The 24,732-nt window shown below is 45.3% G+C and overlaps 1 protein-coding gene across 1 annotated transcript in view; it reads left to right on the top strand.

The window, feature by feature from the left end:
- The first annotated feature begins 6,295 nt into the window (after positions 1-6,295).
- Positions 6,296-24,732, top strand: part of LOC123454629 (liprin-alpha-3-like) — a 35,008-nt gene continuing 16,571 nt past the window's right edge. Inside the window, exon 1 of the mRNA XM_045133354.1 lies at positions 6,296-6,424. Coding sequence (XP_044989289.1) covers positions 6,296-6,424 — 129 coding nt within the window. The remainder of the gene's footprint in view (positions 6,425-24,732) is intronic.

Raw genomic sequence — 24,732 nt, 5'->3', positions numbered from 1 at the left:
CCTGCATAGGACAAGGCTTGTGAGAAAGTTACCTCAAAGTGATGCCATCACCTTTTTTCTTTTTTCACATGAGTAGTATGTGAGGTGTATACACATACATGTTGATGCGGTGCCCTGCGTGTTCACCTGCAGTGGTCAGAGAAGACAATTGGGTGTCCACCCCACGCCTCACTGGCCTCTTGATCCTTGTGATGGAGTCTCTCACTGACTCTTGAGCTTACCATCCAAGAGCCTCAGTGATTCTCCAGTCTCCACTCCCCCACAGGACCGGGGTTACACATAGGCATCACCATGCCCAGCTAGTTTTTATATGAGTCCTGCAGATATAAACCTGGGCAGTCTCAGGCCCTCGTTCTTGTGCCAGAAGTGCACTTAACCACTGAGCCATCCCTCCATTTGAAGACATCTAGTTTTGGTCAGAGGTGGACCCCAGTAAATCAATTAGGCCTGCTGCAGATCTCTTGTACTATAGAAACAGAGCTGTGAAGATCTTAAGCAAGATGTCAGGTATGATTTTTTAAAAAATTTTTCTTACTGCTATATAGAAAATGGCTGAACCTTCACTAGACCTTTACAAGAAACACCTGAACCACAAGACATTGGAGAGGGTAGGATCAAGACTAACCTAAATCTTCTACATCTTTCCTCCCTCCCTCTCCCCCTCTCCCCTCTATCTCTCTCCTCTCTAACTCTTGTATATTAGTTATGTTTTTCCTCAATTTATTAGTGGGCACTGGCCTGTAACCCCCACTTCCAGCTTGGGGCTACCATCCACAATGAGCTTTTGATCAGAGAAACCTACAAGGTTTCCCAAAACAATGACAGACTTCTGTCAGAGTACTTGATGACCCACCAAACGCCAGTGGTAAGACCCTATTGCTGAAGACTCCATATGCAGCTGATACACAAAATCGAAGGGCATGGCTGGAAGCCAGGAGAGAGTCAGTCTCCAGACAGTCAGCGTGTCTAGTGCCAGAAGGCGCTACATGGGCGACTGGGGGAAACGGCCAATATCTGTCCAAGCAACTCATTGTCTAATCTAATTAGCAACAAATAACCTGACGTGATGCCCACACAAGTGCAATAGTGGCACACAGCCATGGTGAGGAACCAACTACTCTTGATTTGGCTAACTGATCCACTCAGTGGTACTAGACCCTTAGCTGGAGCTGGGAAACAAGTCAGAACCATACCCAAACACAAGCCCACTCTCCAATATTAAGCTATCATCAATCATGGGGAACAAGAAGGCCTACACCTATCAATCTGTCTATCAAAAAAGTAAGTGTTGTTTCAATTTTCTTGGTGCTAACTTACTCTCCGTTGGAGAATCTGCTTCTCTTTTTCAGATAGATGTAGATCCTATGGAGAGAGCTGCCCCAACATACCTCAAAAGGGGCCCAACTGAAACTAAGGACAATTGGTGAAACAAGCAAGGGTGATGTTTTCCTGTGAACCGGATACCAGCACAAAGGGGAAGGAGACCAACGCAGAGAAAAATCAACTCCTACCAAATCAGAGAGCCAGAGCCTCAGAGGCCCCCAACACCTCAGCACTGAAGCAGACCAAAAATGAACCCAACATGGCTCAGGGAAATTTTGCGGAAGAGGGGGTGGAAAGAATGTCAGAGTCACATGTTGGGTCATGATTTGCAGAGACATTTATCATACCAATAACTGGGGACTAACCCCACAGTGCACGACCCATTTACATCAACAAGGAGGGTCTAATGGGAGGGAGTAGATCATAGATGAGCCTAAACAATGGTACCAAACTGCCTGTATTTGATGAAAAGAAAACTAATAAATCAAATTAAAAAAAAAAAAACTAAGGAAGCAAAAAAAAAAAATTTTTTTTTACAGTAAGGTTTCGCTCTAGCCCAGGTTGACCTGGAATTCACTATGTAGTCTCAAGGTGGACTCAAACTCACAGTGATCCTGATCATCTTACCTCAGCCTCCTGAGTGCTGGGATTAAAGCCACACCCAGCAGGAATGAATTTTTTAAGCAATAGTTTTTTCCATTTATGGGAGAATGCTTTGTGTTGGCTGTAAGTGAATTGACAATCATGCTTGTAACTTTTTTGTGTTTTCTTCCTTATGAGTACTGTCCTTGACAGCCATCTAAATTTTGCTTGGACATCTTCAGGAACCCAGCATACAGTAGTTTCAATTTGTAGGCCTCAGTTCACCTAGAAAGGAAACTCATTAGCTTATACCCGAATTGTGCAGTTTCTTTCAGCTTTTTTTTTTTTTTTTTTTTTGAGGCAAGCCCAACAGACTGGCATTTCTTTTTATGAGAGAGAACTGGTACACTAGGGCCTCAGCCCCTGCAATCAAACTCCAGATGCGTGTGCCCCTGTGCGCATGTGTGACCTTGCACACTTGTGTCACTGTGCATCTGGCCTACATGGGACCTGGAGAGTCAAACATGAGTCCTTAGGCCCTAACCACTGAGCCATCTCTCTAGCCCTTGTTTTACTTTTTGAGTCAATGTCTCATTCTAGCACAGAGTAACCTGGAACTCACTCTGTAGCCCAGGCTGGCATTGAACTCATGGTGGTTCTCCTACCTCAGCCTCCCAAGCTCTGGGATTAAAGGCATAGGCCAACATGCCTGGCCTCTTGCAGCTCTTAACTTCTTGTTAGAGTCACAAAAGTCTCCTTATTGATATTATTGCCTTTCTCCAAAATATTTCCCACACAAAAGCTGGAGGGATATATAAAATTGTTTTCAATATTTTTACTTATTTGTAAGCAGAGAGAGAGAATGGGCATGCCAGGGCTTCCAGCTGCTGCAATTGAACTCCACACGCATGTGCTACTTTGTGTATCTGGCTTCACATGGGTACTGGAGAATTGAACTTGAGTCAATAGGCTTTGCAGGCAAGCATCTTAACTGCTGAGCCATCTCTCCAGCCCTACAATGTTTTCTGAGACTTATTTATTTAAAAGAGAGACAGAAAGAAAGAGGCAGACAGAAGGAGAGTGAGGGTGGGCACACCAGGGCCTCCTGCCACTACAAAGAAACTCCAGATGCATGCACCACTTTGTGCATCTGACTTTATGTGGGTAACGGGAAATCAGACACAGGCCATCAAGTTGTGCAAGCAAGGGCCTTTAACCTCTGAGTCATTTCTCCAGGCCTAGAATATTTAAAAAATATATACAGTGAGAGATTGGCAATGTAGCTGTATGTTACAGTGTGTGCTGAGCATGTACAAGGCCCAGGATTCTATCCCCAGAGCCACTATACATGCACACCCACATACATACATATGTACGTACATACACATTCACACACATATGTACAATGTATTATGTCTCAAGTATATATATAGACATATAGATTACACATTTTGATTTGATCATTGCACATAGAATACATGTATAAAATTATCAAACCATACTCCATAAATATATATAACTAAAATAATTAAGTGAGATACATTTATTATCATTACACACATAGCCCTCCATGGTCCAGGTGTAACTATGGGCCCAGGAAATGGGACATTCAGTAGATTTTGCTTCAGACTGAGTAAGATATAAAGGTCAGACTACATTCAAGGACTTTCCCATTGTGGCTTCATTCTCAGGAAAGTCTCTGTCCACGAGGTGATAAATTGACAACAACAAGCCTTAGGGGAAGAGAACAGATTTTTCTCAGAGTTGGAGCTGAAGTCTCAAAGCTGATTTTTCTTATTTTATTTTATTTTATTTTATTTTATTTTATTTTATTTTATTTTATTTTATTTTATTTTATTTTATTTTATTTTATTTTATTTTATTTTATAGAGTGAAAGAAGGAAAGAGAGAGAATGGCCATGTCAAGGCTTCCAGCCACTGCAAATGAATTCTAGATGCATGCACCACGTTGTGCTTAGGGCTTACCGGGGTCCAGGGAACCTCGAACCGAGGTCCTTTGGCTTTGCTGGCAAACACCTTAAGCCATCTTTCCAGCTTTCTTTCTTTCTCTCCTTCCTTCCTTCTTTGTCTTTCTCTTTCTTTCTTTCTTCCTTCCTTCCTCCCTTCCTCCCTCCCTCCCTCCCTCTCTCTTTCTCTTTCTTTCTTTCCCTTCCTTCCTTCCTTCCTTCCTTCCTTCCTTCCTTCCTTCCTTCCTTCCTTCCTTCCTTCTTTCTTTCTTTCTTTCTTTCTTTCTTTCTTTCTTTCTTTCTTTCTTTCTTTCTTTCTTTCTTTCTTTCTTTCTTTCTTTCTTGTTTCACTCTAGTCCAGGCTGACCTGGAATTCACTATGTAGTCTCAGGGTGATCTTGAACTCATGGCAATCCTCCTACCTCTGCCTCCCCAGTGCTGGGATTACAGGCATGCACCACCATACCAGGCTCAAGGCTGACTTTTACAGGCTGTCTGATTGGCCTGACTCTTAGCACATGCTCACCTCTGCTCCAATCACTACGCATGATACCTCTTCTAAGAGTCTGGGTGAGCTAGGGAAAGGGGTCCCTAGGAGAAATGTTCTAGACCAGTATTGGGCAAAGCTAGCAGGTGGCCCAGTGCTTGTGTGTGTGTTCCTGTGTGTGCCCCAGCATGTGCGCAGAAGTCAGAGGACAACGTTGGGTGTTGGTTCTTACCTTCCACTTTGAGGCAGGGTCTCTCACTTCCCAGGCTACTATTTGAAATGCAGTGAACTCATTTGTGATGGTTTGTGTTCCTTGCAAAGACTGATGGCCTGCGTTCTATCCCCCAGTACCCACGTTAAGCCAGATGTACAAAGTGACACGTGCTTCTGGAGTTTGTCTGCAGTGGCAGGAGGCCCTGGGGTGCCCATGCTCACTCTTTCAGCCTGCCTCTTTCTCTGTGTTTGGCTCAGAGCCTCTGGGGGATTCTCCATTCTCTGTCTCCCTTCTTGCTATAGGTGTGCTGGGATTTCAGACACCCGCTGTAGCACCTGGCTTTACTTGGGGTCTGTGGATCCAAACTCAGGTATTCATGCTTGTGTGGCAAGGTCTTTATCCACTGAGCCTTCTCCCCAGCCTGTTACATGTTATCACCTTCATCGAGATATGTGTGTCTGACCGCCAACACCTCCGTGTCCCCAAATTTTTGATCTGTGTATTGTTTCCTGTATGTACCATAACATGCAACAAAGGCTGAAGACACAGCCTTGTGGTTGATAGAATGTTCCCATCCTTAGGATCCCATATATGTATCCAGAAGCAGAGGAGGCAGGTTCTGTTAGCCCAGGAGGAGCTGGGGCCCAGAGGCATCATTGGACTCTGCCTGGGCCCTCATTGGTGGGAACGGCAGGGCGGCTCAGTGTGCAGGACCTGGAAGAGGTTAAGGGCGCAGGCTCCCTGGCTTCTGATGACTTCTGTTGACAGAAGAGCCAGCCCTGTCGCTTTCTGAGCTGTGTGGGGAGCCAGATGTCCTCACAGCGGGAAAGTAGCAGCTGTCCCCAAGCTGGCGCTGGGCTGTCACAGCTACGTGCTTGGTATCCTCTGCGTGTCCTCACACAGCTCTGCAGTGGGCAGGGGCGACTAACCTCATATTTCTGAGGAGGGCTGAAGGCCTGGAGACAGCAAGGGACTGGTCTGTCTGGCCCCTGGACGAGTTGAAATCGAAGCACAGGACTTTCTGACCGTGCCTCCCACCACCCCCGGTCCCAGAGATGAAAGACCCTTTCTTAGTCTTACTTGGATTGCTGTAACAGATTACCACAGATGAGTAATTGGTAAGGAATGGAGACTTATTTCTGACAGTGTGGGAAGGCCAAGATCAAGAGGCTGGAATCTGGCAAAGTCCTTTGTGGTGCATAACCCATCCAGCAGGTGGAAGAATAAGAACAGGAGAGAAGATAAGCAGACTGAACTCACTTTTATTTTATTTATTTATTTTTATTGACAACTTCCATGATTGTAAACAACATCCCATCGCAATTCCCTCCCTCCCCCCACTTGAACTCACTTTTAAAATAGTTTTTAATTTAATTATTTGCAAGGAAAAAGAGAGAAGCGAGAGAGAGGAGACAGACAAAGAAAATGAGCACGCCAGGGCCTTCAGCCATTGCAAATGAGTTCCAGATGTATGTCCCCCTTGTGCATCTGGCTTATGTGGGTACTGGGGAATTGAGCCTGTGTCCTTTGGCTTTACACGCAAGTGCCATAACCATCAAGTCATCTCTCCAGCCCTGAACTCACTTTTATAACAAACCCTTTTATGATAGGGGACTCACTTCAGAGAGAATGTCATAAATCTACTTAAGGACTTTTGAAAGGTCAGCCCTGCCAACACTTCATTGGGGATGAAGTGTCCACCTTGGACAGCTAGGCCAAACCATGTCCCACGCCTTGGGGTTCGCCCCATCCCCTCCTTCCCTCCTGGCAGTCTACATCATTCGTGTCACGTGGTCCAGCAGCTCCGCAGAGGTCCTTTACCAGCGCTACAGGAAGTTCTTTGACCTGCAGGTAAGCATTTAGGGTGGGAAGGGGAAGGCAGTGATTAGACTTGCCTTCCACTGTGGCTTTAGAGGCCAGGCTCATGTCCGAGACTTCAAAATGGCTGCAGAGATGCCTCAGCAGATCAAGGTGCTTGCTTGCAAAGCCTGATCATCTGGGTTCAGTTCCCAGTACCCATGTAAAGCCAGATGCACAAAGTGTCACATGATCTGGAGTTTATTGGCAATGGCAGGAGGCCCTGGGGTGCCCATCATTCCCCCTCTCTCAACACGTGAGTGTATGGGGGACATTCTACACTCAAACAACAATGTCACTTCTCAGAAGTCCCAGAGAGCATTGTACTGATCTCTCTGCCAGTAAATATGCTTGACCAGTTTGACAGCCAGTGGCCTTCTTGGGTCACTGCTCTACCCCTGACATCAAGGGCACAGACCAGGTAGGGAAAGAGATCCCAGTTTCTTCCAGAGGCTCCATGATATTCACTGTAGGTCTTCTTGACTATGCAAACCCAATCTGTTCCTGACAATTGGACTGGGGAATTTATGAAGCCTTATATTCTCATTTTATTTTTCTTTATTTATTTGAAAGAGAGAAATAGGCAGAAGGTGAGGGGAGAGAATGAGTGTGCCAGGGCCTTCAGCCACTGCCAACGAACTCGAGATACATGCACCCTGTTGTGCAGCTGGCTTACATGGATACTTGGGAATCAAACCTGGGTCCTTTGGCTTTGCAGGCAAGTGCCTTAACCACTAAGCCATTTCTCCAGTCCCATATTATATTCTTATTAGGTCTTCTTATTATAAAGGAAAGAGGTGCCGATAGTAATGGGATCTTAACTGCTTTCTCCAGTATCTCTAACAGCTACCAGGCACACAGCCAAGAGTGATTGCATTCTGTGTGTAACAATTGAGACACCAGCCACCTAAGTATTGAAATGTAGTGAACTCATGTGTGACGTTTTGTGCTCAGCACCATGCAACCATATCCAACAGTATCATAAGTTGTAATTTTATGCTGCAGACAAGCTGACTATAAGGAGGCTCGCTGGACACGTTGCTATGGGGCTGAGGGTGCAGCTGAGGAGGAGAGCCGTGTCTCCCACACCCAAGGCCTGGAGCTGGATTCCAGCCTGATATAAGTAAATAACTAAGGTGCCATCTAAAATGGGCATGACAGGAACAGGCAGGGAAGAGACAAATATGGGGGCAGTGAAGACCAGCATGGCCCAGTATCCCGAGCAGGAGCCATACCTCTATGTGAGAGTGGCCAATAGCATGAAGGACAGCCAGGTCCTGTGACTCGGGCCTGATGATAACAGAGACACCTTACGGTACATCTTCAAGGACATAACTGCATTTGCACACTGCTGGCCTGATGTTCCAGGGGGCAGTGTCTGTGTCCAGAGCTCTGTTTTGGTGTATGCCAGGGGCCTTTTGCCAACCTGACACCACCAAGATGGAACAGCAGGCCTGGAGAACAGTGGCACTGTGATTGGTGTCCCAGGGGTTACTTACACCCACATCTCCACATCACCAAGCCCACGCAGCCAGTGGACTCACGAGGAGGATGGTGGTCAGATTCATAGGAGCAACAAAGCAGTTTTCTTGGTACCCAAAGAAAAGTCTGATGCCAGTTTTGGAAGGATCCAGTGTCCACTGGCAGCCATCTGTCCTGTGTCCCCAGAATCCTCTGTCTAGCCAACTTCATTGTCCTGCTGGCCTCTCTGGGCCAGCCTCTTGACTGGCCCATTGGCCTATATCTGCACGGCATCAGTCCTTCCGTCAGCACATTCAGTCCCTGTCCTGCCCTGTTGTCAGCAGCCCGGAGTCCCTGGGTGCAAATTTTAGACCCCAGGGAGAGAGAACCTGGAGCTGTCCAGGGTCCTTGGCTCAGACTCTACCCCAGCCCGTCAGCTGTGGTGGGCAGTGGGGGACGCGGGCATGGCGAGCGCCACCTGGAAGGAGAGAGTCCAGAAGGAAGCGGGCAGGGTGCCCTGGAAGCTCCTGACAAGACGGTTACTGAATCCCCTGTCCCGGCCTAACCCGAGGATAGACTCAGGCTCGAAGCTCAGCTTTGCCATGTCAGATCCTCTATGGCCGCAGCTTCCTCGCCTGCATAACGAGAACGACAGTGCTTTCCTCATGCATCTCTTGTGACAGTGAAGCGAGATGAGTCCGGTGCAGCACATTAGCTGTCATCTGTCTCTGTGCACAGATGTGACATCCTTTGAAAATGCCTGATCATGGATCTTCCCTGCCCCAAGTCTGTCACTCCTCCCATGTTCCTGTTCTGACTCAACTTCATTGCTACCACCACTTAGAAATCAGGTTTTGTGGGGCTAGAGAGATGGCTTAGTGGTTAAGGCACTTGCCTGTAAAGCCTGAGGACCCAGGTTTGATTCCCCAGTACCCATGTAAGCCAGGTGCACAAGATGACGCATGCATCTGGAGTTTGCTTGCAGGGGCTAGAGACCCCGGTGCACTCTTTCTATCTCTTTTGTTTTCTCAAATTAATAAATAAAATATTTAAAATAAAAACATCAGGTTTGGGCTGGAGAAATGGTTCAGTGGTTAAAGGCTTTTGCTTTCAAAGCCTGATGACAGAGGTTTAGTTCCTCAGTACCCCTATAAAGCCAGCAGCACAAAGTGATACATGTGGCTGGAATTTGTGTGCAGTGGCAAGAGATCCTGGTGTACCCATTCATTCATTCATTCTCTCTCTCTCTCTCTTACCCCTTCTCAAATAAATAATTTTTTTCTTTTTCTTCATTTTTTTTCTTTTTTTTTTTTTGAAGTAGAGTGTCACTCTAGTCCAGGCTGACCTGGAATTCACTTTGTATTCTCAGGGTGGCCTTGACTTCATGTGCCACCACACCTGGCTTAAATATATATATATATATATATATATATATATATATATATATATATATATATATATATATATTTGTTTTTTTGAGGTAGGATTTTACTCTACTCCAAACTGACCTGGAATTCACTATGTAGTCTCAGGGTGGCCTCAAACTCATGGCGATCTCCTACCTCTGCCTCTTGAGTCCTGGGATTAAAGGTGTGTGCCACCATGCCCTGCTCTCAAATAAACAAATTTTATTGAAAAAAACAAAACAAAACAGGTGTTCTCCCAAGCTTGGCCTAATTCAATAAAAGTTGTCAAAGGAGGGGATGGGGAAATGGCTTAGTGGTTACAGCATTTGCCTGAGGAGCCTTAGGACCCATGTTCGATTACCCAGGACCCACGTAAGCCAGATGCACAAGGGGGCACCTGTGTCTGGAGTTCATATGCAGTGGTTAGAGGCCCTGATGTGTCCATTCTCTCTTTCTCTCTCATAAATAAATAAATATTTTTCTTAAAAAGTTGTCAAAGGTCTGGAGAATGCTTAGTGGTCAAGATGCTTATTTGCACACCTAACCACCCAGTTTCAAATTCCAAGTACCAAAGTGGCACATGCATCTGCACATCCGGAATTCATTGGCAGTGGCTGGAGGTCTTGGTGTGCCCATTCTCTCTGTCTGTGTCTCTCCTAGCCACTCGCTGCTTGCAAGTAAATAAAATAAAAGTAGATTTATTTATTTATTTATTTGAGGCAGGGAAAGGCAGGGATCAAGGAGGGAGAGATTGGACATGACAGGGACCCCAGCTGCTGCAAATGAATTCCAGACACACGCACCATCTTGTAAATCTGGCTTACTGGGTAATGGGGAATTGAACCCGTTCTTTGGCTTTACCAGCAAGCACCTTAACCACTAAGCCATCTGTCCAGCCCAAAGCAAAAGTATTTTTAAAATATTATATTATTTATTTATTTATTTAACAGATAAAGAGTGGGGAGAAGGAGGGAGGGAGGGGAGGGGAGGGAGAGAGAGAGAGCACAAATGGACGCGCCAAGGCCTCCAGCCACTGCATATGAGCTCTAGACGTGTGTGCCCCCCTTGTGCATCTGGCTAACATGGGTCCTGGGGAATCGAACCTGGGTCTTTTGGCTTTGCAGGCAAATGCCTTACCAGCTAAGCTATCCCTCCAGCCTCCCCCTGCCCAAAGCAAAAGTGTGTTTTTAAAAAGTTGTCCAAGGGCAGAGCTTTAGGCAGCTTTAAGGAGTGCCAGATGGGTGGCCAGAGTGAAGAAGTCATGCAGTTCCAGAGGGTCCGTCTCAATCTGGAAGCAGCCCGCCCTGCCCCAACATCCACCCCTACCTAGAACGGCAGCTGGGAGAGGTTGGGGCAGCTCAACTCTGCTATCCTCAAGGGCCAGGGGCTACAACTCCTTAACACTGCATGACTTTATATATGAATTTTTTTGAGTTAGAGAAAGATAGAGAGACAGCGAGAATGGGCATGCACCACCTTGTGCATCTGGCTTACATGGATACTGAGGAATCGAACCTGGTTCCTTATGCTTCACTGGCAAGTGCATTAACCCATGAGCCATTTCTCCAGCTCAATTTTTATTTTTCTTTCCAGCCCAATTTTTAGATTTATTTTTAGAGAGAGAAACAGAGAGAGAGAGAGAATTGCTGTCCCAGGGCCTCAGCCACTGCAATCGAACTACAGTTACTTGCGCCCCCTAGTGTGCATATGCGACCCTGCACTTGTGTCACCTTTGTGTGTCTGGCTTATGTGGGATCTGGAGAGAAACTGAACATGGGTCCTTAGACTTCACAGGCAAGCGCCTTAACCACTAAGCCATCTCTGCAGCCTTAGATTTTTTTTAAGATTTATTTTTCTTTTAGTTATTTAGTAGAGACAGAAGAGGGGGAGAGAAAGAGTGTGAATGGGTATGCCAGGGCCTCAAGCCATTGCAAACAAGCTCTGGGTGAATTTCCACCATGTGCATCTGGCTAACGTGGGACCTGGAGAATTGAACCTGGGTCCTTAGGCTTTGCAAGCATGTGGTTAACAGCTAAGTCATCTTAACATCTTTTTATATTTTGTTTTGATTTATGTATTAGAGAGAGACAGAGAAAGAATGGGAGCACCAGAGCCTCTAGCCACTGCATATAAACTGCTGATGCATGCACTGCCATGTGCATCTGGCTTACATGGGTGCTGGGGAATCAACCTGGGTCCTTAGGCTGCACATTGAAGCCCTTAACTGCTAAGCCACTCTCCAGCCCACTAGATTGCTTTATACCACCTAGCTGCTCCTTGACTTATAACGGGAAGTACTTGGAGTAGAAAATGTCCCGAGTCTACCTGTGCCGTCAGCTGTGCAGGCTGCCGTGGGTATTGGCTGTGCTCTTCAGGCCACGCGTCTAGCAGGGGCTGTGGCTTCTTCCCTCGCCAGCATCATGACGGCACTGAACCAATAGCGTCAGCCGCAGAAAAGATCCACACTCCAAATTCAGGTGTCGTTGAATGTCAAATGGTAAGTAGAACTTACTATCCATATATTCTTTTAATTTTTCCCATTTATTTGGTACATGTGTGTACACGCACGTTCCCGTGTGTGACTTGGAGCACTACAGCACATGTGTGGAGGTCAGAGGACAATGTTCAGGTGTACACTGTGGCCGTCTGCATCCTCTGAGGCAAGGTCTCTCATTCTCCACTTCATTCCTGGAGCTTCTGGGAGATTTTCCTGTGTCCACCTCCCTCCTCACTGTATGGACGCTGAAATGACAGAAGCCTGCCACAGCTTCTGGCTCCTACCTGGGACCTGGGCCTCCAAACTCAGGTTCTTAAAGTGGCATGGCAAGTGCGTTATCCACTGAGCCATCGGCCCATCCCCCATCCTTGAAAAATGTATCTACTTATTTGAGAGAGAGAATGAGTATGAGTGCACCAAGGTGTCTTGCCACTGCAAACAAATTCCACATGCATATGCCACTTGGCATGTCTGGCTTCATAAGAGTACTGGGAAATCAAATCTGGACCCTCAGGCTTTCCAAGCAAATGCCTTTAACCATTGAATATTTTTCCAGCCCAGACCCTATCTTTCTTTTCTTTTTAAGTTTTTTTTTGTTCATTTTAATTTATTTATTTGAGAGTGAAAGACAGAGAGAGAAAGAGGCAGAGAGAGACAAAGAGAGAGAGAATGGGCGTGCCAGGGCCTCCAGCCACTGCAAACTAACTCCAGATGTGTGCGCCCCTTTGTGCATCTGGCCAACATGGGTCCTGAGGAATCAAGCCTCGAATCGGGATATTTAGGCTTCACAGGCAAGCTCTTAACTGCTAAGCCATCTTTCCATCCCTTTTCTTTTCTTTTTGTAAAATATATTTTATTTATGTATTTCTTTGAGAGGAAGTATTTATTTATTTATTTATTTGAGAGGAAGAAATAAGCAGAGACAGTAGAGAGAGAGAGAAAATGGGCATGCCAGGACCTCCAGCCACTGAAAACAAACTCCAAATACATTTGCCCCCTTGTGCATCTGGTTTACGTGGGTCCTAGAGAGTCAAAACTCGGATCCTTTGGCTTTGCAGGCAACCACTTTAACTGCTAAGCCATCCTCCAGCTACCTCCCCTTCCTTCCCCCCCCCATCTATATTTTCTAACCAGAGAAAACAACATCACTTTGTAGGAAGACTGGAAGCACCCTGTCTCTTTGAATCCCAGGCCAGCATCCTGTCTGCTATCCTGCTTGTCCCCAAGGCCACCATGTACTGGACACAGGCTCAGCCAGTGCCACAGTGAGGCTGAGTGTGGGGTGGCAGATGCTGACTCTCACAAGCTGGGGAAAACAGGATTTGGCTTCTGGGACTTGTGCACTGAGCTCACTGTGTGAGGAATGGTGAGTCATTTACCTCTTGGGACCTTTGTGTTCCCTGAAAAATGGATTAAGAGTGCACTTGGGAGGTGGAGGTAGGTGGATCACCGTGAGTTCAAGGCCACCTAGGGACTACATAGTAAATTGCAGGTCAGCCTAGGCTAGAGCAAGACCCTACCTCAAAAAAAAAAAAAAAAAAAAAAAAATCTCTAGTCATGCTTAGGATTTCCAGGAAAACATTCTCTGAATGTTGCCCAATCCTTTATCCTCACCACCCTTGGCAGGTCCATGCCTAGGCTAGTGGGGGGAGGGGCTCCAAGTCAGCACAACCCTCCCAAAGTCCTATGTGAACTGATGTGCCTTCTTTCTGCTGACCCCTTGACACCAGAAGTCACCAACATGCTGCCCTGAGGAAAGGCCAGAAGCTGCTGCCTGGCCCACAGTGCTGTGATCTCATGGGTTTTCTGTGGAGGAACAAGAGGTGTCCTCCAATCTCACTGCTCTGCTGATCCATTTGATGGGGCTTCCCCGATGGGCCAAGGACCTGGCTCTAACTCCAGGCTGACAGTGATGATGCAGGTTGGAAGGGGCACTGGTCATGTGATAACGTCTTCACACTAAGGCCTTCCACTGGCCAGGGGTTAATTTTTGTTTGTCTTTTTCTAAAGCAGGTCTCACATTAGCCCAGGCTGTCCTGGGACTTCCTTTGTAGCCCCAGGCTGGCCTCAAACTCATGGAGATCCTTCTGTCTCAGCCTGCTGAGTACAGGGATTAAACATGACCCACCACACTCAGCTGATATTTTTAAAGAATATTCTTTGTTTGCAAGGAGTGAGAAAATGGAGGGATGACACCAGGGTCTCTTGTCACCGAAAACAAATTCCAGACACACGCACCACTTTGTGCATCTGGTGGTACGTGGGGAACGTGGGAACGGAACCTAGCCCATGAGGCGTGTCCAGCACTTGTCACACTGTAGGACATTTGAGCTGGGCCTTGCTCCTTGGTCCTATTGCTTCCACCACTTTTGGATCTAGAAAAAGCTGGGAGAAAAATCTGTCTTTGGGCTCCCTAACTGCCTAATGCTCTTCTGCATTGGACAGGAAGACAGGGCCTTTGAGGGCGAGGCTGGGGTTGCATGGGGTTCTTACTGGGGCACTGATGTCTTTACAAGATGAGTAAGAGACTCCAGGGGTGTAGGGGCACAGAGGAAAAGCCCGTAAGGACACAACGCCCCGGGCACAGGCACTGCAAGCCAAAGAAGCGTTCTTCCTAGTACTGGCCATGTCAGCACCGCGACCCGAACTGTGCGGAAACAAAGTTCTGTCCTTTAAACAGTCGTGTGTGTGTGTGTGTGTGTGTGTGTGTGTGTGTGTGTGTGACATGCATGAGCCCGTGTGTGCAGTCTTGTATAACGACACCCGCAGCAAAGGCGCGCTCTCCTAACCTACCTGACAGCCCTGTGTTCTCACCTTCCCTCAGGGCCCAGTCCCTGTCCTCCCTCTGGCCTTGATCTTCCTTTTAGTCCTTTGAAGTTAGAATCCTTTTGTTTATGTATTTATTTGAAAGAGACAGACAGAGAGAGAGAGAAAGAGGCAGAGAGAGAGAGAGACAGAATGGGCACATCAGGGCCTCCAGCCACTGCAAACAAACTCAAGATGTATGCACCACCTTGCGCATCTGGCTTACATAAGTACTGGGGAATTGAGCCTTGAACCAGGGTCCTTAGGCTTCACAGGCAAGTGCTTAACCACTAAGCCATCTCTCCAGCCCTGAAGTTAGAATCCTTTAAACAAAACCTCACCTAAGTTGGGCTTTCATGACCATCAAGCAGAATTTGGTGTCCTATCACCTGGAACCTCAACTCTTAAAAACACAAGTGTCAGGGCTGGAGAGATTGCTTAGTGGTTAAGGGGTTTGCCTGAAAAGCCTAAGGACCCATGTTCAACTCTCCACATAAGCTAGATGGACAAGGTGATGCAAGCTAACAAGGTCCCACATGTGCACAAGATGGCACATGTGTCTGCTGTTCGATCACAATGGCTGGAGGCACTGGCATGATATCCTCTCTCTCTCTCTCTCTCTCTCTCTCTCTCCCATAGAAAAATTACAAACCCTCCCACAAGTGTTAGATTCCCCTCCATGGAGATGAAAATAAATATTCTCACCCTTCATAATGAGCCATGTTCTTTAAATATATGCAATGGAACTTCAGTTCAAAACACAGAAAGAAGGGGCAGGATATCATAATCAATGATAGAGCAATTGTTACTAAAACAAGACCTTGTGTTCAATCGCCAGGACTGAAAAAAGGAAGAGATAAAGAAGGAAGAAAGGAAAGCAGAAAGGAAGGGGGAGGAAAGTAGGGAGGAATAAGGGTTGAAGGAAGGAAGGAAGGCAGGCTATCGGCGCTTTGTGTAATACGCTGGCTGCGTTCTGTCTGTGTCCTGAGTACTTGAGTTATGGACTGGTGTGTTTGGCGGTGGAAAATACATAGCAGAAGGACATGAAAGATGCGAACTATGGCACAGAAGGAAGTTGTTGCAGTCAGCTTCGCATTGCTGACAGAAAACAGTCGACCAAGAGCAGCTTGTGGGAAAGGGGGGTTTATTTTGGCTTACAGACTCAAGGGGAAGCTCCATGATGAAGGGGGGAAATAATGGCATGAGCAGAGGGTGGACATCACCTCTTGGCCAACATCAAATGGACAACAGCAACAAGAGTGTGCCAAACACTGGCAAGAGGAAGCTGGTTATAGCACCCATAAGCCTGTCCCCAACAGTACACCACTTCCAGGAGGGTTTAATTCCCAAGTTGCCATCAGCTGGGGACATGGCATTCAGAACACCTAAGTTTACGGGGGACACCTAAATCAAACCACCACAGAGGTGTAGACTGGTTTCAGGCTGTTTTAGCTGCTGTTGTGTAAAAGATTGCCACACTGAGGAGGGTCCAGTTGCTCTGCATTGGCCCAGCAGAGGAGTGCTGCTGCTTTGCAAAGAAAGGGGCCTGAAGGAGGACTGCTGAAGAAGGTTCCTGCTCCTCAAAGTTGGGCTGCATTCCCTCTTCCCTCAGTTAACCAATCTGCAGCCGCCTTAGTGCTGGTTTTGTACGAATGACAAATGCGGGAGAGAGGGTCCATGGACGACTACAGCCACATCTCCTCTCCGGGAGCCGCTGAGGCCTGGCAGTGTAAAACAGGCCCCGAAGGGAGACCCTGCGAGGCCACGCGTGCAGCTGTGAAGATGAACACGGGCTGCAGCGGGAGCCTCGGAAGGTGGAGCTGACAGGACTGCGGAGCAGCTGCCAGGGAAGACGCTGCGTGGGAGAAGATTCTGCCCTGCCCGCAAGCAGCACAGCTGGAGGATCAGAGTTGCCCAAGTGCTTCGGAGCCCGAGGATTTCATCAGGAGTCCAGGACCCAAACGTGGAGCTGCAGAACTTGATGTTTGCCCTGCTGGTTTTCTATATTGCATTGGTCTAACCTTTCCTTACTATGCCCCCATCCTCCTTTGTGGAATGGGAATGTTTTCTCTGCCATTATATGTTGGAAGTATGTTACAGGGCTCACAGTTGACTGTCTTGAGTTTCAGATAAGACTTTGGCCTTTTGAGGTTTTTTGAGGGTTGCAGAATAGCCCAGGCTGGACTGAAACTCACTCTGTAGTTCCAGGCTGGCCTCAAACTCACACTGATCCTCCTATCTCTGCCTCCTGAGTGCTGGAATTTAAGGCATGCACCCCCACACCCAGTGTCTTTGGAGTTTTGAACCTTGTTGGCACTGGTAAGGGCTATGGGGTCTTTTAAAGCTGGATTGAATGCACTTTGCATGATGAGATGGCCATGAGCCTATGAGCATCAGAGGCAGACTGTGGTGGTTTGAATGGAAATGATCCACATAACCTCATGTGTTTGTGATTAAGCCTCGCACTTTACACCTCACTGATGCACACTTTGGGAGGTGAAGTCCTGCTAGAGGAGGTGTGTGACTGGGGGTCGGCCTTGGATTTTACACCCTGCTAATGTGCCAGGGCTAGCTAACTCCGTCTTGCTATTCCTGATGTGACACTCTGCTATGTGTTCTTGTCATGCTTCCCTGACACAATGAAACTTTGCTTCAAAACTGTGAGCTGAAATAAACCCTTTTCTTTCAGAAGATGTTCTGGTTGAGTGTTTGGTCCCAGCACAACAAGAAGGCAATAAGAACTATTTATTAAGTTGTGCATGATGGTGCACGCCTTTATCCCAGCACTCTAGAGGCAGAGGTAGGAGGGTTGCCTTGAGTTTGAGGCCAACCTGAGACTACATAGTGAATTCCAGGTCAGCCTGGGATAGAGTAAGACCCTACCTCAAAACAACAACAACAAAGAACTATTTATCATTTTCCAATAAATTTTAAAAGTGCACTAGCTGATTACATTCCAACAATCCCATTCCTGGGTATTCTGTACAGAGGGAAAGATGGATGGATGGATGGATGGATGGATGGATGGATGGGTGATGGATGGGTGATGGATGGATCACACACACACCACCACCACCACCATACTACCTACAAACACACACACATGAATAAACCCACACATACCCATGCTGCCCACATACACACACATACCAACATGCTATCCACATACACAAACTCCTGCATGCCAAAGGCTATGTATGATACAACTATGGCCAACATGCTGATGGAATAATTCATATAAAATCAGAGCAGAGCAGCAATGTCCGCTATCACAAGTATTATGTAGTATCTATATAATTTTTAAGTAATTAAATATACTGTGAACTAGCAGCAAAGACAAGACAAACAGGGAACAGGTGTGGCAGCGTTTGTTCACCTAGAGATACATGGAAATGTGCGGATTCTGGGCAATCAGTGAGGAAGTGCGGGAGCCCAGCAAGTACTAACATGCAGTTGTCAAAGGGTGAACACTGCCAACAATCACACAAAGAACTGTGGGAAAGGACTGGAGAGATGGCTTAGAGGTTAAGGCATTTGCCTGCAAGGCCAATGGACCCACGTTCAATTCCCCAGGACCCACATCATCCAGATGCACAAGGTGGAGCATGCATTGGGAGTTCATCTGCGGTGGCTGAAGGCCACTCCTCTCTCTTTCTGTCTCTTTCTCTCTAACACATAAAATCAACAAATTAAAAAAAGAAAAGAATTGTAGGACAGTATTCAGAGTGTAGCAATCAATTTACAAAACATTATCCTGACTGTTTGGAAAAGGTAAGGAACAGAAAGATTAAAACAATGTTTGACAGATGAAAGTGACTTCCAAAATGTGCTGCCAGTGATACAAGAACCCAAAACAAATGCTGCAAGAAAGACTCTTTAAAAATATGGACACAGGAAAATTTCCTGGGAGATCTGGCCCAGCACTGCAAAGAACATAATCAGAGAGAATCTAGAGCGAGAAACCCTGTCCCAAATGAGGAAGAGGGGGGCTGGAGAGATTGCTTAGTGGTTAAGGCACTTGCCTGCAAAGTCTAACCACCTAGGTTCAATTCACCAGAACCCATGTAAAGCCAGACACACAGAGATGCATGCATCTGGAGTTCATTTACAGTGGCTAGAGGCCCTGGTGCATCCGTTCTCTCTGCCTCTCTCCCTTATATCTCGCTCTGTTTGCAAATAAATGAATAAAATATTTTTAAATTTACAAATGAGGAAGAGGGTCAATCAGAACGCTGTCCTCCGACCTCCACACTGGCATCACAGCACAGGCACACACACGTGAACATACACATGAACAACATACATGCAAACACACAAATAAATTTTTATAATATTTTTTAAAGAAGTATTCAATAACTAAATCACATTTTGCTTTTCATTTCCATATTTTCTCCAAATAAACAGATAGCAATATTATTTTCATCATTACATTTTTCTTTTCATAATTAAATTTTTCCTTTTCTTTGTTTTAGAGACAAGGCATTTGTATACAGCACAGGCTGGCCTTGAACTCACTATCCTCCTGCCATAGGCCGAGTACTAGCAAGTTTACTGGTAAAAATATGTAAATGAAAATGCAGGACTTCGAGTTAAGTTGGCAGCATAGGAACCATGCCAAAGCAGCCTAGGGGAGAAAGAGCCAAAAAGAACCCAGCAAAATACACTCTTCTACTACAAAGTGAGGTGTATAAGAAAATATCAGCTGCAGCAGAGAAGCAGGAGAGATCAGAGTGTGCATAGACCACGGACTCAGGCAGGAGCAGCTCCAGCGGCATCGGCACCAGGTCCGCGTGGCCACAGCCGCCAGGCTCAGACTGAGCCACAGGCAAAGCCAGGTGTGGGGATTCTCCACTCACACCGGAGCTCCTCGCAAACTCAAACGGGAAGGGAACTCACCTACACAGCACCCAGCACAGGCGATCAGAGCAGCAGCCCACCAACCCAGCCAGCCTACCTGTCCACAGCACAGCAAAGAGGGTCCCAAGCATAATTGAGCAGCTTACATGAGACCAAAGCCATCCCAAAGGTTAATTGGGATTACACCAGGTCAGTACCCACCAATAAGACTGGTATATAGGCTTGAATTAGAAGTGCTTATTGCACCTTCCATGTCAGTGTAAATTATATGTTAAATCTGATGGATGGTCAGATTTGCCATTCTTAAATAAGCTATATTTTGGACTTATAAATTGATGCTTTCTTATGTATAGCCTCTGTTTCCTCTTCTGTCCATCATTGGGGAAGGGTCTCACTTGGTCACAAGCTGACTTGGAACCCTCTACAGACCAGAAATCTTAGCCTCCCAGTTGACAGGATTAAGAGTGTGGGCAACACACATACTTAGGGACCATGACTTAGAGGATTTGCCTGTCATAACACCTGCTCTTGCATAAATACTCTGCACTGTTTTTCATTGAATGTGTACATTATTTAGTTAAATTTTAGAATTTGCCTGTATTTTGTTCCACTCAGCCTACTTGAATACTCTCATAACAGGCAAACCCAACAACTAGGGTCACTTTTATGGTTACTATGAGAGTCTTAAGAGCCACACCTAGCACTGTAAGCTTCTACCCTGAAGATATATAACATCAGATTGATTGATACATCTAATAATACAGCAGATAACTAGAAAATGCAAACACTAAATTAATCCAAGCTGCAAAAGTCTCTACATTATAATACAAAAAAAATCAAAACAGGGCTGGAAAGATGGCTTAGCAGTTAAGCACTTGCCTGTGAAGCCTAAGAACCCCGGTGCGAGGCCTAACTACCCAGGACCCACGTTAGCCAGATGCACAAGGGGGCGCATGCGTCTGGAGCTCGTTTGCAGTGGCTGGAAGCCCTGGTGCGCCCATTCTCTCTCTGTCTCCCTCCGCCCTTCTCTCTGTTGCTCTCAAATAAATAAATAAAAATAAACAAAAAAATTTTTAAAAATCAAAACAATGTAAGTCCACCAAAAAGTACTAATGTATCATCAATGACCTCCAGTCAGACTGATTTAGAGGAATAGGCTGAGAATGATTTCAAAAGAATCATTAAAATATGTTCAAAGAAATCAAAGAGGAAATCAAAGGAATCAAAGAAGACAAATGAATCCAATTTAATGAAATAAGGAGGTCAATACAAGATATAAATAAGGAAATAGAAATCATAAAGAAAAACCAAGCACTTATCAAAAACCTCCCAACTAAAAAAAAGTCCAGGCCCAGATGGATTCACTGGTTAATTTTACCAGACCTTAATGAAAGAAATAACACCAATGCTTCTTAAACTTTGCCATAAAATAGAAAAAGAATTCTACCAAACTCCTTCTACAAAGCCAGCATCACCCTGATACCAAAACCAGAAAAAGATAGACCAAAAAAAGAAAATTACAGACTGATTTTCCTCATGAACATAGATACAAAAATGTTCAACAAAATTTGTCAAATAGAATGCAAGAATATATCAGAAAGATCATTTGCCCCAACTAAGTAGGCTTTATCCCAGAGATGCAGGGATGGTTCAACATATGCAAATCAATAGATGTTAATGCATTCTATAAATGGACTGAAGGACAAAAATCACATGATCATCTCATTAGATGCAGAGAAAGCATTTGACAAAATCCAACTTTCCTTCATGATAAAAGTCCTACAGAGACTGGGAATAGAAGGAAAATATCTCAACATAATAAAAACTATTTATGACAAGCCTACAGCCAACATATTATTAAATGGAGAAAAACTTGAAGCTTTCCCACTAAAATTAGGAACAAGACAAGGGTGTCCGCTGTCCTCACTTTTATTCAATATATCACTGGAAGTCTTTTTAAATTTATTTTTATTTATTTTCAGAGAAAAAGAGGGAGGAGATTGAGAGGGGAGGTGGGGGAGGGAGAGAACGGCCACACCAGGGCTTCCAGCCACTGCAAACAAACTCCAGACTCATGTGCCACCTTGTGCATGTTGCTTACTTCCTGTGGAATCAAACCTGGGTCCTTTGGCTTTGTAGGCAAATGCCTTAACTGTGAAGCCATCCTTCCACCCCCCCCCCCAAAAAAATCTTGATTATACTTTTACCACAACTCCTTATCTATAAGACTTTTTTGAGGTGGGTGGAATGCAAGGGACTGAACCCAAGGCCTAATGTATTCTTGGGTTTTCCACCATTGAGCTATATCTCTAACCCCTTAACACTTCCAGATACTGTCTTTCTGAAACTTTTCTCTATTAAGTGTAGTACTGGCAGTATTAACCATAGCAATAAAGCAAGATTCAAACATAAAAGGGATACAAATTGGAAAGGAAGAGATCAAGTTGTCATTATTTGTGGATGACATGATTCTATCCTTAAAAAACCCTAAAGACTCTACCAGCAAACTCTTAGAGCTGACAAACACCTACAGCCATGTAGCAGGATACAAAATAAACACCCCAAAATCAGTAGCTTTCCTATATGCTAACCATAAACACACAGAGGATGAAATCAGAGAATTATTCCCATTCACAATTACATTAAAAATAGTACCTTGGAATAAACTTTACCAAAGAAATGAAGGATTTCAATGAAAACTTTAAAGCACTCAAGCAAGAAATTGCAGAAGACACTAGGAAATGGAAAGACATCCTTTGTTCTTGGATCAGAAGCATCAATATTGTGAAAATGGCAATCTTACTGAAAGCAATCTACACATTTAATGCAATCCCCATCAAAATTGCAATTGTATTCTTCATGGAAATAGAAAAACAATCCAAAAGCTGATTTGCAAGCACAAAATACCTCTAATATCTAAAACAATTTTGAGCAGCAAAAATAAGGCTGGTAGTATCACCATACCTGATTGTAACCTATACCACAGAGCCATAGTAACAAAAACATCATGGTACTGGCACAAAAACAGATATGTAGATCAATGGAACAGAATAGAGGACCTAGCTAGGAGTGGAGGCTCATGCCTTTAATCCCAGCACTTGGGAGGCAGGGGTAGGTGGATTGCCATGAGTTCAAGGCTACCCTTAGACTACATAGTGAATTCCAGGTCAGCCTGGACTAGAGCAAGACCCTTCCTCAAAAAACCAAAAAAAAGAAAAGAATAGAGGACCCAAATGTAATCTATGTTGCTATAGCCACCTGATATTTGACAAACATGCCAAAAATACTCATTGGAGAAAAAAACAGCCTCTTCAGCAAATGATGCTGGAAACACTGAATATGTATCAGTAGAAGGATGAAAACAGATTCTTATCTCTCTCCATTCACAAGAATTAGCTCCAGTGGATCAAAGACCTAAATATCAGACCTGAAACTCTGAAACTGCTAGGGGGAAAAGTAGGGGAAACCCTTCAACATATTGGTGTCGGCAAGGACTTTCTGAATATAACCCTAATTGCTCAGTAAATAAAATCACAGATCCACTGCTAGGATCTCATGCAATTACAAAGCTTATAGGCAAGTGTCCCAAATAAGGCCATGGCTGGGTAAGAAGAAGAATGATGGGCTCCTTACCTACCTGATGTTTGAGTGGTGTCTTATATTTGTTTGGTTGGTTGGTTGTGTTTTCTTTCTCTGTTTTTCTTTCTTTCTTTCTTTTTCTTTGTTTGTTTGTTTCTTGAGGTATCTTACTCTAGCCCATGCTGACCTGGAATTCACTCTGTAGTGTCAGGCTGACCTAGAACTCACAGCAATCCTCCTACCTCTGCCTTCCCAGTGCTGGGGTCAAAGGCCTATGCCACCACACCAAGCTGAAATGGATTTTGGGGACTTCTTCCTCAGCAAACTCTGGCTAATGACTTAATATCAGTACACAACCTCTCCAAAGCATGCAAACCAGATAGCACAATGCTGTGTACTAATCACTGCAAATATCACATTGACATGAGGCACATGGGCACAATTATTTTTTACAAGGTCACAGTGCAGTGGTTGTAGACCACATGTTCACAGTGGTGGGACCTGCAGGGCCCATGTCAAAGCTGTACCTGTGAGGAGGGTTCTGCACCTGCCATCCTGGGATGGAGAGATGTGGATGAGAGGAATCAGTAAACACTTCATTTCCTGGGAGGCCCTATCTCACCAAGGTTGATGGAGAGCGATGACAGAGAGCCTCCTGCTTGGGCTGGAGACATGGCTCAGCAGTTAAGGCTTAAGGAACCTGGTTCGATTCCCCAGTACCCACATAAAGCCAGATAGACAAAATGGTGCATTGGTCTGGAGTTTATTTGCAGTGGCTAGAGGACCTGACAAGTCCATTCTCTCTCTCTTCTATCAGTATGCTTGCAAATAAATAAAACATTAAAAGAATATACAAGGTGACATCACACTGCCTGGCATAGTGTTTATAAACACTCTGAGGGGTCAGTGCTCAGTGCTCAGGTTTTGGTAGTGATTCTTCTGAGTCCAGGTCTACATGAATAAACCTTCAGGGTCTCCATTCTGGATCTGTGCTGGCCTTTGTGCCTCAGTTTCCCATAACGGGAAGATGAAGCCCATATATTCATGGATCTTTCTTCTTCAGTTAAACCCCTCTCAAAACAACCAGGGCTATCCTCAGATTCCTGTCTTCTGAGGGATCCAAAGACACCTCAGATGCTTTGGAGAGGTGTGACTCCTAGGAGATGCCAAAGATGCTCAAGTGACTGAGGATGGTAAAGTATAAAGACTTCAGCTCTTGTCAAGTTCACACTCCAATCCACTACACTTAAACACATTTATTTATTTATTTATTTATTTGCAAGCAGAGAGAGAGAAGACAGAAAATGGGTGTGCAAAGGCCTCCAGCCACTGATATGAACTCCAGATGCATGTGTGACCTTGTGTATCTGGCTTTACATGGGTCCTGGGGAATAGAACCTGGTCATTGAATTTTGCAGCCACATACCTGAACTGCTGAGCCATCTCTCCAGCTCCAATGCCATCCAACTTAACTCTAATATAGGGGGCTGCAGAGATTGCTCAATGATTAAGACACTTGCCTGCAAAGGCTAACCACCCGGATTCAATTCCCCAGTATCCATGTAGAGCCAGATGCACAAAGTGGCACATGCGTCTGGAGTTCTTTTGCAGTGGCTGGAGGCCCTGTTGTGCATTCTCTCTCTCTCTCTCTTTCTCTTTCTCTCTTGAAACCCCCCTGCTTGAAAATAAATTTAGAA

Source organism: Jaculus jaculus, chromosome 14 (genome assembly GCF_020740685.1).
Source record: "Jaculus jaculus isolate mJacJac1 chromosome 14, mJacJac1.mat.Y.cur, whole genome shotgun sequence".
Lineage (NCBI taxonomy): Eukaryota > Metazoa > Chordata > Mammalia > Rodentia > Dipodidae > Jaculus > Jaculus jaculus.
This window is presented reverse-complemented; position numbering and strand designations above follow the sequence as displayed.